We start from the raw sequence: 12,350 nt of genomic DNA on the forward strand, positions 1-12,350 counted from the left end.
TGAAAGAAGGTCCCTCAGCCACTTCAAATATTAAGAGATTATTTTTTCTTTCAAAAGCATCTAAACATAGCTCAGGTTCAGCCTCGCATGTCTGATACAGGACTCTAAGGCCTGATCTACACTAAAAAGTTCATCACTCAAGGGTGTGAAAAATCCACACCACTGATTGACCTGATTCATCCGTCGACCCAGCTACTGCATCTTGGGGAGGTGGATTACCTACACTGATGGGAGAACCCCTCCTGTCAGCATAGGTAGTGCATGCACTGAAGCGCTGGAGCTGTGCTGCTGTAGAATTTCAAATGTGGACACGCTCTAAATTTAAGTTTGTTGAATGTCTTTTAAGGCAAACTCTCTGCCAAATGTTGGAAAATCAGGAAATAATACTGGATACAAAGTAATTTGTAGTGAGCAGTACAAAGAGCAGAAGGTAAGGATAAATTTGAGCATATTTTCTACTAGGTTTCCTGGCTGCTTACTGATTCATTTTGGTTTACAAGGCCCCACTTCCAGTGAGCAAGATTAACTCACTGAAGAGAAGGTTCTCTTTGCATAGTTGGGTTGGACCTAAATTTATTTACACCCAGGAAACTGGTGACTGACAGGAGAATCTCTGAAACCACAAAAGAATCAAAGGATTCCCTACAGGAGCTGAAGCTTTGAGATCCAAACTCAGCTCTGCCAAAGGCCTTCCTTTTCACACCACAATGATCTATCTAGGGCCCTACCAAATTCACGGTCCATTTTGCTTAATTTCACTGTCATAGGATTTTTAAAAATAGTCAATTTCATGGTTTCAGATGTAAACATCTGAAATTTCAGGATGGTTTTGCTCAGGATTTTAGAAAATTTACCACTAGACAGAGCCCTAGTGTGAAATATTTCAGGCCTTAGAATGAAAGTGCTGTAAGGTTGTAAAGGGACCGAAAACAGGATTTGAATGGAAATCCTTATGCAACTTTAATTATAGTGGTCACTCCCAATAAAATAAATATTATTATAAAGAACAGCAAAATCCACAGATCTTTTGGGTTCTTGTTTGTTCTGCAACTTTCCATTACTCTTCCATAACCCAAATTATGGAGAAAGATTATTTTTAAAAAATATTCTACTGCTCAAACTGATAAACATACTAAAAACAAAGATAATATTTGAAGATGGTTAATCACTGTGGGATGTAACTTGGTTAGATTAGCTTCTTGGGAGCTGTAATTCCCACCCACACTCTTGCTCCAATTTGAGAACTACATCTTACTGAAGGCTCAAAAACAAATATATTGCAGCTAACAGGTATCTATAGAAACTGACAGTGACTAATCGTAATAAAATAACTGTTTTGGTTGAACATTACCCCTCAGTTGAAAGTCTGTTGAACACTAGGGATATAGTATCTTTTGACAATGACATTTTACAATCTCTCTATGGGTTTATTAAAAGCTTACTCGCTTTCAAAATATTAATTCTCTTAAAATATTGCTGGAAATCCATTACAGAGTTCTCATTTCCTAGGAGAAATGTCTCCAAGAACAATTTAAAATAATATTAAGACACAAAACTATTAAAATAGAGCAATACGTTATCAGAAGCTACATAAAGAGCTATACTGAAATGTTCCAGTTCTTCAGAAAGCATTATTAGGACAAGTATTTATTGGGCCTATATAAGGTCAAAAGGAGATTTTAAAAGGATTACAGAACAGCATTATTGTCAGTTGATGTACAATGCATAAAATACAGAATCTAATCTCTAAATCATACTCAAACTCCCAGCATATAGGCCACATCTGGCCTATTTTATGTATTCATTTAACTCCCATGATAGATTAAGATTGTACACAATTTAAGATTTCTAGCTCTTATAATTGTGAACAAAATCTTCCAAATAAGGACTTGTAAATCCCTGTCTTCCCAAGTTCGTATACAGATAAAACAAAGACAAATGGATTCAAGGGGAAGTTGCCTCTGAAGCATAAAGACAATTGAACACCACTATTATTAACTACTGTTCTTTTTCACTGAAACATTTAGCTAACATGCTTATTTTTTGTTCTTAGATTGATGGGAAGGAAAGCTACAACTCTATAGGCAAGAAAAAACACTGTAATCTAACAGTCCTTTCTGTTCCCGAGTCACCCTCTGACTGAATCCTACTCATGTGATGTTTGCAAAGGGTAGAAAGGAAGAAAGAATGAACAGCTGTTCCTCTTTACTTCTCTTTTCATATTGGATTAGGAAGATGGTTTTACTTGAAGTTTTCCTTCTAGCCACTAGCATTTTTGATTGCAATTGCTAATCAGCAGCCATTAGGTGCTTCATCTTCCTTCCCCTCTGCCTTTTCTAGTTAGTGTAGCAAAGAGTATGCAAAAGGAGAGAGAGCTGATCCAAAGCCCAAGGACAGAGAGAAAAAGGCATCTCCTGATGCCACTAAAACCTATCCCTTAGGCCTTCACTGGGAAAGGTGTGATGGATTAGGGTATGTCTGTACATATCTATATCAAAACTCCACCTCAGAGTGAGGATCCCAGAAGTGTTAGCAAAGGGCTAATAATGCAGACAAAGCAAGAGTCATTAATCTGGATGGTCTCCCATTCAAATGGAAACATCCTAAAACAATAAGCTAGCTGCTACCCAGTGGAACTAGTTCTCCTAGGTGAGTATGTACCCAACCATCAAATCACCTGATGAGGAACTCAAAGCCACTGAGGAAAGTCACTTGAAAGTGGGGACAGCAACCTTATATTGCGAAGGCTCTCACTAATTTTTGGGGGTGGGGAAGGAGGGAGGAGGAGAAGACAATAATGGTGGTGGCAAGGAGAGTCTTGGGATCCTGAAAGGACTGACCAAAGCACTCCTGGAGTGGTGAGGGCACTGGAAGGAGAGTTTTGCATAAAGGTTTTTGTTATTTTCTATAGAGGTATATCTCGTGCTTTGTTTGTAAGTAAAGTACAACTGATTTAGTAATTCTGTTGCAAAGTTTGTGTGCCTCTTGCTTTTACTGTTCTCTATTCCCTGAAGAGGGGAACAGTAATCCAGTGGATCCATAACTTCAGTACAACTCTAGAAGCATGCAAGAGCTATGGGGGAGGCTTGGAAGAGCTGGCACTAGATTCAGGGCCTAGCCAATAGGACTGTAGAATGCTCTCTCTCAGGAAGGAATACCAGAGAGAGGAAGTACATCTTGAGAGTGCGCATAGAGACCTAAAGACAACACCCAGACTCTCTCCAGTCTCTGCCAGCCTAAGAGCACATGGGATCCAATGGTTGGATCCAGATAAAGGAGACTAGTGAGTGTCCACCAGACACAGCTCATCCAGTAATCCAGAAAGATTCACTAGTTACAACCCCTAAGGAATATAACTTTTTGGATTCCACACTGAGATAAAAATGAGGTATAACAGTTAGGAATAAAACTAAGAGGGGTAAAATATGTGTTCGAGTTCCTTGGAGATGTTTGGAGGAGTACAAAGTATCTGCTTCTATGCAGGTCCACTGTTCCTCCCCATGTTCCTTCCCGTGAAGGTTCCCACTATCCAACTGAAATAGCTGGTCTGGACACTGGAAACTGGATTTGCCTCTAAATGCTCAACATCTGAATATTATTTATTCTTGTAATTTGTGTAAGATTTTAGTTTGGGTCTCCAGAAAACCACCAATCACAACAGTATCTAGATATCAGAGTGAGTTGGCACTTGACGTGAAGTAATATGTAAACAGCTGTTTTAGTTATAGTAGTTATCAACATTCAATTACCCACCTCTTTGAATAATGCATGCCAATTTCATTTTTGAGATTTGCATGGCAAAAAAGCATTGTATTATTCTATTATTCAAGAAAAGCAAGTTTACCTCAGCTAAAGTAATAAGAAGAGGATCAAATGGAAGAGTTTCAGGAAGACATTCCCACTGTAATTTGTGTTTTACTGAGCCATGAACCAACCTATCAGGTAAAACAAAAGTTAGTAAATGGTAGAGAAAAATAAACAGCATATAACAGTAAATTTCTTTAACATGCTATTCATACCAAAAGATCTGCAATTGTTTCGCAAAAATCACTGTAAAGGTATATAGACACTTCTAATATGCACTGCCTTCCCAGTGAAATGCACAGCCCTATTTGGGCAGAACACTACAGGTCTGTCTCATCTTACGCTGGGGTTACGTTCCGCAGTCAGCGCGTAAAGGGAAAACCACGTGTAGTCAAAATTACATTGAGTAATGGCGGGCGGAATTGCCCACACTACAGGAACAGTATTTACATTGTTATTTTTCTCTTTTTGTTTTGTTTTTTGTTGTGGTTTTTTTTGCCAATCGCATAAAGCTGAATTTGCGCATGTTAAATGTGCGTAAGATGCGACAGACCTGTATAGGTAACTCCCTTCTCTTCATGTGCCAGTATATTTATGCCTGTATCTGTAATTTTCACTCCATGCCTCTGAAGAAGTGGGGTTTTTTACCCACGAAAGCTTATGCCCAAATAAATCTGTTAGTCTTTAAGGTGCCACCGGACTCCTCATTGTTTTTGTGGATACATACTAACATGGCTACCCCTCTGATACTTAATGTGCTGATATTTATCAAAACAAAGATTTTGTATTTATATGGATAGTTACAAGATCAAACTTTTTTTTTAACTAAGTTTATCTGTATTTATGCTAGAGCTAATTGGTTCTTCTTTAAGTAGAGAATTTTGCCTAGCAATACCCACAGGAGGCGGCGCTGATACCTCTTGCTCATAGCCCCTCCTCTGGCTACATGAGACAGCACCAGAGGAGGGGCTATGAGGCTGCCTGTGGCTAGAGTTGGAGCCCTCTAAGTGGTTCTTAACTTCACAATCTCTCTCTCTCAGACTTTTTTCTAGTTGTATACAGTTAGTAACCTTAGTATTAGTTAAATTTAATGTTAGTTAATTTAGCTAATTATTTTCCTGGTGATGGCCTCACCACGGTTTAAACATTGTCTGTTGTGCATGGGAGTGATCCCCAAGAATGATCCCCACACCTGTGCTTGGGCGATGCCCATGTCAAGGAGTGGCGTTATTTGTAAATCATTCACAAAATGGACTCCGGTGGCTAGAAACCTTTGCCCAAAGCAGCATCTGCTCAAACAGGCTATGTGGCCTACGCTGGATCAGAGGTCATCCTTAGGTTCTCAGAGTGCTGCTATTTGTGCTCTGGAGCCAGGGCCTCTCTAAAGAGATGGAGGAGCCATTCCCCATCAAGTGCACAGAGGAAAAGGTCACATAAGACCAACTGAGACCACTTCAGGTCTTGTGGAGATTCTTCTGCCACCTATAGAAAGAGCACGCACTGGCATGCAGGATGGCACAGGTGCCTCTAACCACTCCCCAGGACTGCACAGGAAGATTAGAGAACCTGTATTGTCAACACCAGTTCTCGCCCCAGCGTAACTGTTGAGTCTGGCACCGATGAGAGTAATGCCAGCACGGACTGTTTCCACATTGGTTCCTGACATTCTGCCAAAGGACCACCTCTGCCTTTCCGTTCCGACATCTCCCTTGGTCTAAGATTTTACCAGGGCTACATCGTTTATAGCCCCATTGGCTGGGCAGACTGCTGAACCTTTGTGTTGGCACCACACCCCAATGTTTCCCTTCTGCACTCTGTGGAAGTGGGGTCGGTGCTGGGCTCGGGGCAAGGGACCTCCTCGGCACCACTGCATCCTGCGCCGCCCATTTTACAGTGGTGGTCTCAGCACCTTCCACTTCTGCACCATCAGCTACTTCGGTACCAACGCTGACTTCGGGTTCAACATTGCTCCTGGCACTGGGCACAACAGAGGCATACTCAGTGCTGGTGGTACTGTTTCCACTGTTGGTACCAGTCCCCTGAAAACTGAGACTCCTAAGCATCAAGGTCTGGATCTTTTTCCTCCCGCTCTCTATTGCCTGGCTCACAGGGGGGCTGTTCATGGAGCACCAGTAGTACCAGGATTGGCACTTGTCTCACAGTTGGCCCTGCACCTGTTGGTCACCAATGTCCTATCCTTATGCCCAGTGGCCTCCATGGAATCCGTGGGATGCTCCTCGGTCCCAAGGGTTGCACACCTCAATCTTGTTCTAAGATGAGATCACTGGGCAGGACGGTGGCGGGGATCGCCAATCCACCACAGATTCAGGCACCAGTGAACCTTCCCATTGTGGAGCCTCTGGAATCATCCCATCTGGGTCCACAAGGGGAAGGACCTGGCCTTGGCTCTTCTTGGCTCCTCTTCGTCCCTGGATGATTTGGCAGTACCTGGCTCGTTCTTTCCTTCAGTGCCTGGGGACTTCAAGACATACCAGGACCTTTTGCAGCTCGTGGTGGCTTCCCTGGGCATTCAGGCAGAGTTCCTAAAATATCCATAAGTTGTTCAATATCCTGCAGCCATCTGCCACAGGAGAGTGGCCCTCCCTATTAATGATGCACTCTTACAGCCTGCAAAGGTTCTTTGGAGCACGCCAGCTTCAATACTACCTACCACAAAGCACTTGGAGAAACACTACTTTTTCCCAGTGCAGGGAGCTAAGGGCTTTTTCTCCCATCCAGCCCCAAATTCCCTGGTTGTAACTGCAGTGAACAACAGAGCCTGGCTGGGCAGATTTAAGTCCACTCCTAAGGACAAGATCTTTAAAAGGACGGACTTCCCTGCAAATGTAGATTGTGAACCAGCAGCCAATCTCCGCTCAGCTGATTGGGTCGCAAACCGCAACGTTGCAAAATGACAAATATTTTACCAGTGAAGTACACCCCAACTCCATCGAAACAGATGCCCTGTCATACAGATGGCTGCAAGGCCTGCCATAAATATTTCCACTCCTGGGGAAAGTGATCCAAAAGATAAAGAGGGAACAAACCAAGATAATAGTGCCAACTCCCTACTAGCCTAGGAGGCCATAGTTTTCCGTTCTGATACAGCTGAAACTGGAACCATCATTAGAGCTACTGAGAAGACCAGATATCATTTTCCAGGCCTTTTCCCCATCAAGACTGAGACTGGCTTCAACTAACAGCCTGCCTATTGCAAGAGAAGCATTAGCAACCCTTGGTCTGTCCTCAAAATCATTAAGACCTGGCTCTCATCTAGGAGAGTCTCTCCATTAAAGGCCCACTCCTCCATCTGGACCAAGGGCATGGATAGAGGTCTTTGACTCAATATTATAGCATGCCAAGTATCAGCCGTTAATAGCATTCTATTCACAGGATCCTCAGGATCCATGACAGGCAACTCTCAGGTATCCAGGTTTCTCAGAGCAGTCAGACTGGCTGGACTAGTTGTCAGACCAATGTTCTCAAAATGGGACTACCTCTGGTAATAAAAACCATAACAATTCACCGATCTGAACTTTTGGTTTTAATAATCAGCATTCTAGACTCTATCAAAACCTGTTTTCTGGTCACTATTGCATCTGCTAGATAAGTCTGAGTTGGCAGCATTATCTGTGCAGAAACCTTACTGCATGTTCCACAATGACAAAGGTGGTGCTGAGAACTCCAGAATCATTTTTCACCAAAGCAAACTCTCCTTTCCACGCTTCACAGGAGATTATTCTTCCCTCATTCTGTCCAAGGCCACAGCATCCTACTGAGAAGCTGTTGCACATCTTAGATGTCAGAAGAGCACTGAAGTACATAGTTATTGAGTTGGCATTGAGGTTATTGTTACTAGTTTCTTTCTACAAGTTTTGGAATGACTTATCTGGAGGCAAGCAGGAAAAGGGGGCGTGGCCAGCATGAGTAGCGCTGCAACCTAAACTGCCTCTGGAAACTGCAAAGTGGAAGAGAGCAGCCCAAATGTAACAGAGTTGTGGAAGATGCTGCTAGCAGTAAAGAAACTGATCATGTAAGAAATGTTCCATTCCCTGCACCTTTACTGCAGGCAAAAGGACTGGCAATTGCCTACTCACTAAAATGACACCAAATGTGATTCTGTTCTGCTACTGTGAGGAAGAAAACATCTCTGTATGAAGAAATCAACAGCTTTCACAAAGTAGACTCAAATTAATTCTGTAAGTACTTCACCATTTTTGGAGTGGTACAGCCTCTACACCTATGTATGATAATAAATAACTAAACAAATGTTGAGTGATTACTTCCTTTTATCAGAGGGGTAGTTTGTTTTTGTGGATACAGACTATGAAGAATCTGGTGGCACCTTATAGACTAACAGATTTATTTGGGCATAAGCTTTTGTGGGTAAAAAACCCACTTCTACATCTGAAGAAGTGGGGTTTTTCCCACGAAAGCTTATGCCCAAGTAAATCTGTTAGTCTTTAAGGTGCCACCGGACTCCTCATTGTTTTTGCTTCCTTTTGAGAAGAATTAAATATCAGAGGCACCTTCAGAGATCAGTAAAATCAAGTAGCCAGAGAACATACAAGTCAGTGTATAGTTTTCATCCTACACTAAACGAGTCTTGATCTATTTAACTGCACCTAAGACTACTGTCGGAACAGATTCAGTTCAATTGGTTTTAAAAATTCATTACCTGCAAGGTATACCACCTTTAGAATAAATGGCAGAAAACGCAGAAGGAGCTTTTGAATGATCCCCAAACTGGGTGGACAAAAAAGTAAAATACATTATTTACTCACTAGCATAATATTTCAGTTATAACCATTATAAATGTACTTCAGTATTGCAGTTTAGACAGAAATGTGACAAACCACCTTGTGATCAGAAAACAATTGTAAAGGATATTGCAGAGACTAGATGGAAAAAGAATTCTAACATTTAACTAAATAATAAAGTAGCCTCACAGCAGTATGTTACTACTATTTTGTTAAGAAAAAATAATAAATATGCTCATCCTTGAACTTTTCATTTCCCATCCCATTTTTCTACTTTCTCATGCAAGTAGTCCCACTAAAGTCAATAATGGCCCCATAGAAGCGGAGGGGTCTCTTCACATAAGTGGGGACGGAGCATGGCTTCTGGGCTCTCCATGCTCCCCCAGATGGCACACAGACATCACAAAGCCTGACTTGACTGAAGAGGGGATATGTGTTGGACTGGGTGGGGAGAAGAGGAGGAGGAGGATATTGGGACAAGGAGACTGTGAGCCAGTGAGGGTGGGAAGAGAGACTGGATGAGGAGCCAGGAAGGAGACTGGGACTGGCTGGGCAAGGAGACCTTGGCACCATTGAGGAGGAGTTGCTGTGCAACCATAATTTGGCCTCCTTGTGCATATATGCCAGGTGTCAGCAACCTCTGGCACGCGGCTCGCCAGGGTAAGCACCCTGGCGGACCGGGCCAGTTTGTTTACCTGCCGCGTCGGCAGGTTCGGCAGATCGCGGCTCTCACTGACTGCAGTTCGCTGTCCCAGGCCAACGGGGGCGGCGGGAAGTGCCATGGGCGAGGGATGTGCTGGCCACAGCGCTTCCCGCAGCCCCCATTAGCCCGGGACAGCGAACCGCGGCCAGTGGGAGCTGCAGTCTGCCGAACCTGCCGACGTGGCGGATAAACAAACTGGCCCAGCCCACCAGGGTCCTTACCCTGGTGAGCTGCGTGCCAGAGGTTGCCGACCCCTGATATATGCTATGATACAATTTTTCCCCACATGACCCTTGCCTCATTCAGTGCACACGATGGACCTGCAGTGGAGATGAAGCAGTATTGTGCAATGAAGGAGGCTGGAGGTAGGACCCCTGCCTAATTTTTTCAGAAATGTAATGAAAGATACAGAAGATTGGAAGAAGATAAAAGATTGTCTCATAATTAAGGCAGTTGAATGCTACCATGGAGAACTGGATTCTATCCCTGCCTCTTCCTGAGAGTTCCTATATGAGGATGCTAACTGATCACTTAAGCCAAAACTTTTCCTAGATGTTCACTGACAGTGTGTTCACTGATTGTGTGTGCGCAACCTGAGACTCTGGAATACTATACACTCACAGCTGGAACTAAAGTCAATGGGAGCTGTGTTTTTGATCATATAGAGCAGTTCTCCCTGGGAGTACTCAGAGATCTTCCACGGGGTACATCAACTCATCTAGATATTTGCCTAATTTTACAAAGGCTACGTAAAAAGCACTAGTGAAGTCAGTACAAACTAAAATTTCATACAGACAATGTCTTGTTTATATTACTCTATATATTATTCACGGAAATGTAAGTACAATATTTATATTCCAATTGATTTATTTTATAATTATATGGTAAAAATGAGAAAGTAAGCAATTTTTCAGTAATAATGTGGTGTGACACTTTTGTATTTTATGTCTGATTTTGTAAGCAAGTAGTATTTAAGTAGGGTGAAATCTGGGGGTACACAAGACAAATCAGACTCCTGAAAGGGGTTCAGTAGTCTGGAAAGGTTGAGAACCTCTGATATAGAGTGCTATATAAGCTAAGTGCTCTGAAAAATCCAATCCTAGGTGTCTCATATTGGACATCCAAAATTAGTAGATACTTTTTACTTTAAGTTCTTTGTGCCTTAATTCACCACCTGCAAAATGGGGATAATACCACCTCACCTCACAGAGTGTTGTGAAATAAATTATTGTTTGTGAATCTCTCAGATATTATAGTGATGAGCACCACAGAAAAGTATCTGAGAAAGTTAATAAATTTTACTTCAGAGCAGGGTTTTGAATAGTGAGGAAAGTCTAGTGTCACATGTTTAACAACAAGACTAAAAAGTAATAACAAATACCTGCTCACTCAGTGACGCTGTAAATTCTGTGCACTGAATGAACCAGGAGCCTTGTGGAAAAAAATAGTATGCAATCATGTAATTAAAGATTGTATCATAAAGCACACCCATGAGGAGTCTGATTAAGGTTGCAGTCTGCCATTTCCTACCTCTTGAGTGCTTGATTTTGCAATGTTAACTCAATTTTAACATAATTTTGTGTTTAATTTCATTGTATGTTGGCTTGGATAACAGTGAATTGATGAAACCACGATATTTTTCACAAAAAAGATGCTATTTTAATAAAATTGTTCCTTCTGGACAGAAGCTTTCAATTTTTGGTACTGGCAAGTTGGCACCTTTCATAAGCATTACGCTTGTAGTCTCTCACTGGCTTTCCATTCAGCCTATGGTGTTACCTACTGTAAACTGGTAAGCTAACTCATCAGCGCGTGCACCACAGAACAGTCTCCAGCCATAAGATTTCAGTCTCTTTTTCCTCAGAGTTTCGGCTTTATTTCTTCAAAACACCACAAGTTCAGTATATTGAATACTTCCCTCTCCACTAACCCAGAGTCTTCTGCAGGGGACTAACTACTCCATGACCAAGTCATAGCAAGCCTCTCCCATCTAATTTATAGGCTGCTCCTTGCAGGATTACTCTCTACAGGACTATTACCTGGAAATTTCACATGAACTAGATTCTCTCCCTTGAGCCAGGGACTCCTGCTCCTTCCTACTCCTGACAACTGTCACCAGCAAATGATCTATTTGCTGGCTTTTATGAATACTAGATGATCTTCCAGCTATCACCCAATGTCTGCCTCAGCTGGGAGGCAGCTGATCAGTCACAGGTGAGGCTAGACCCATCTCCTCTTAAAAAGAGTGACAACTACCTTGTACTGAAAACCCTTTAGCCTTTTTGTGTGTGTGTGTGTGTGTGTGTGTGTGCGTGTGTGTGCGCTTATTTTTTAAAAGGAAAAAGCATAAGAGAAAACTGAAGTATTTCTATACAGAAAAACCAATCCTAGAAATGTAGAGTTTGCTGTCAAATACCCTTGTGAAAAGGATAAGGAATCAGATACTGTTTACCTCAGGCATTAGGGCTTGCAGACCTCAGAGAGTGAATGATTAATAACAAACGTTAAGAATCTAAAACTCACAAATCAGATGAAGTGTCTCCAAGCATAGAAAACATATTCCTATTATGGAAAAAAGTGCTTTCTACAGCAAATCTCAAGTAAGGAAGAAGATAGTCTTGAAAATGATGCTGATACTCACAATAGCTTTGCCCACTCTTTCTAGATCATGTTACCTCAGAACAGTCAGGGATGAAGGTTTTAACAGAAACAATCATAGGTATCCTATCCACTTATTCTGTCAGTCTAATGCTGACAGTTCAGTGAAGACAAGAATCTTAAGTATATTGGCACTACATTTTTTTGCCTTAAAACGAAAAAGTAATCTCTAATCTAACTTCAAGAAAAATAGAACTTTCCCAAAGTAATTCCTACAGCACATTTTTCAGAAAAAAGTCCAATCTTGATTTTAAAAAATGCCAGCAATGGAGAATTCACCATGAATCTTGGCAAACTGTCCAATGGTTAATTAATCTAACTATTAATGTCCACTTATTTCCAGTATGTATTTGTCTAGCTTCAACTTTCAGATATTGAACTGTGTTATACCTTTCTCTACTAGACTGAAGAGCCCATTATTAAAT

General features: G+C 41.8%; 1 protein-coding gene across 3 annotated transcripts in view; it reads right to left on the reverse strand.

Moving 5' to 3' along the window:
• PACRGL (parkin coregulated like) overlaps positions 1-12,350 on the reverse strand; it is a 53,304-nt gene that overhangs the window by 33,646 nt on the left and 7,308 nt on the right. For all 3 annotated transcript variants that reach the window (XM_045019175.1, XM_045019174.1, XM_045019173.1), the window contains 2 exons: positions 8,483-8,550; positions 3,845-3,935 (listed from right to left, as the gene is read on the reverse strand). In XM_045019175.1, the coding sequence (XP_044875110.1) occupies positions 3,845-3,935; positions 8,483-8,550 (159 nt within the window). The remainder of the gene's footprint in view (positions 1-3,844; positions 3,936-8,482; positions 8,551-12,350) is intronic.

The sequence above is a fragment of the Mauremys mutica genome, chromosome 5 (genome assembly GCF_020497125.1).
Source record: "Mauremys mutica isolate MM-2020 ecotype Southern chromosome 5, ASM2049712v1, whole genome shotgun sequence".
Taxonomy (NCBI): domain Eukaryota; kingdom Metazoa; phylum Chordata; order Testudines; family Geoemydidae; genus Mauremys; species Mauremys mutica.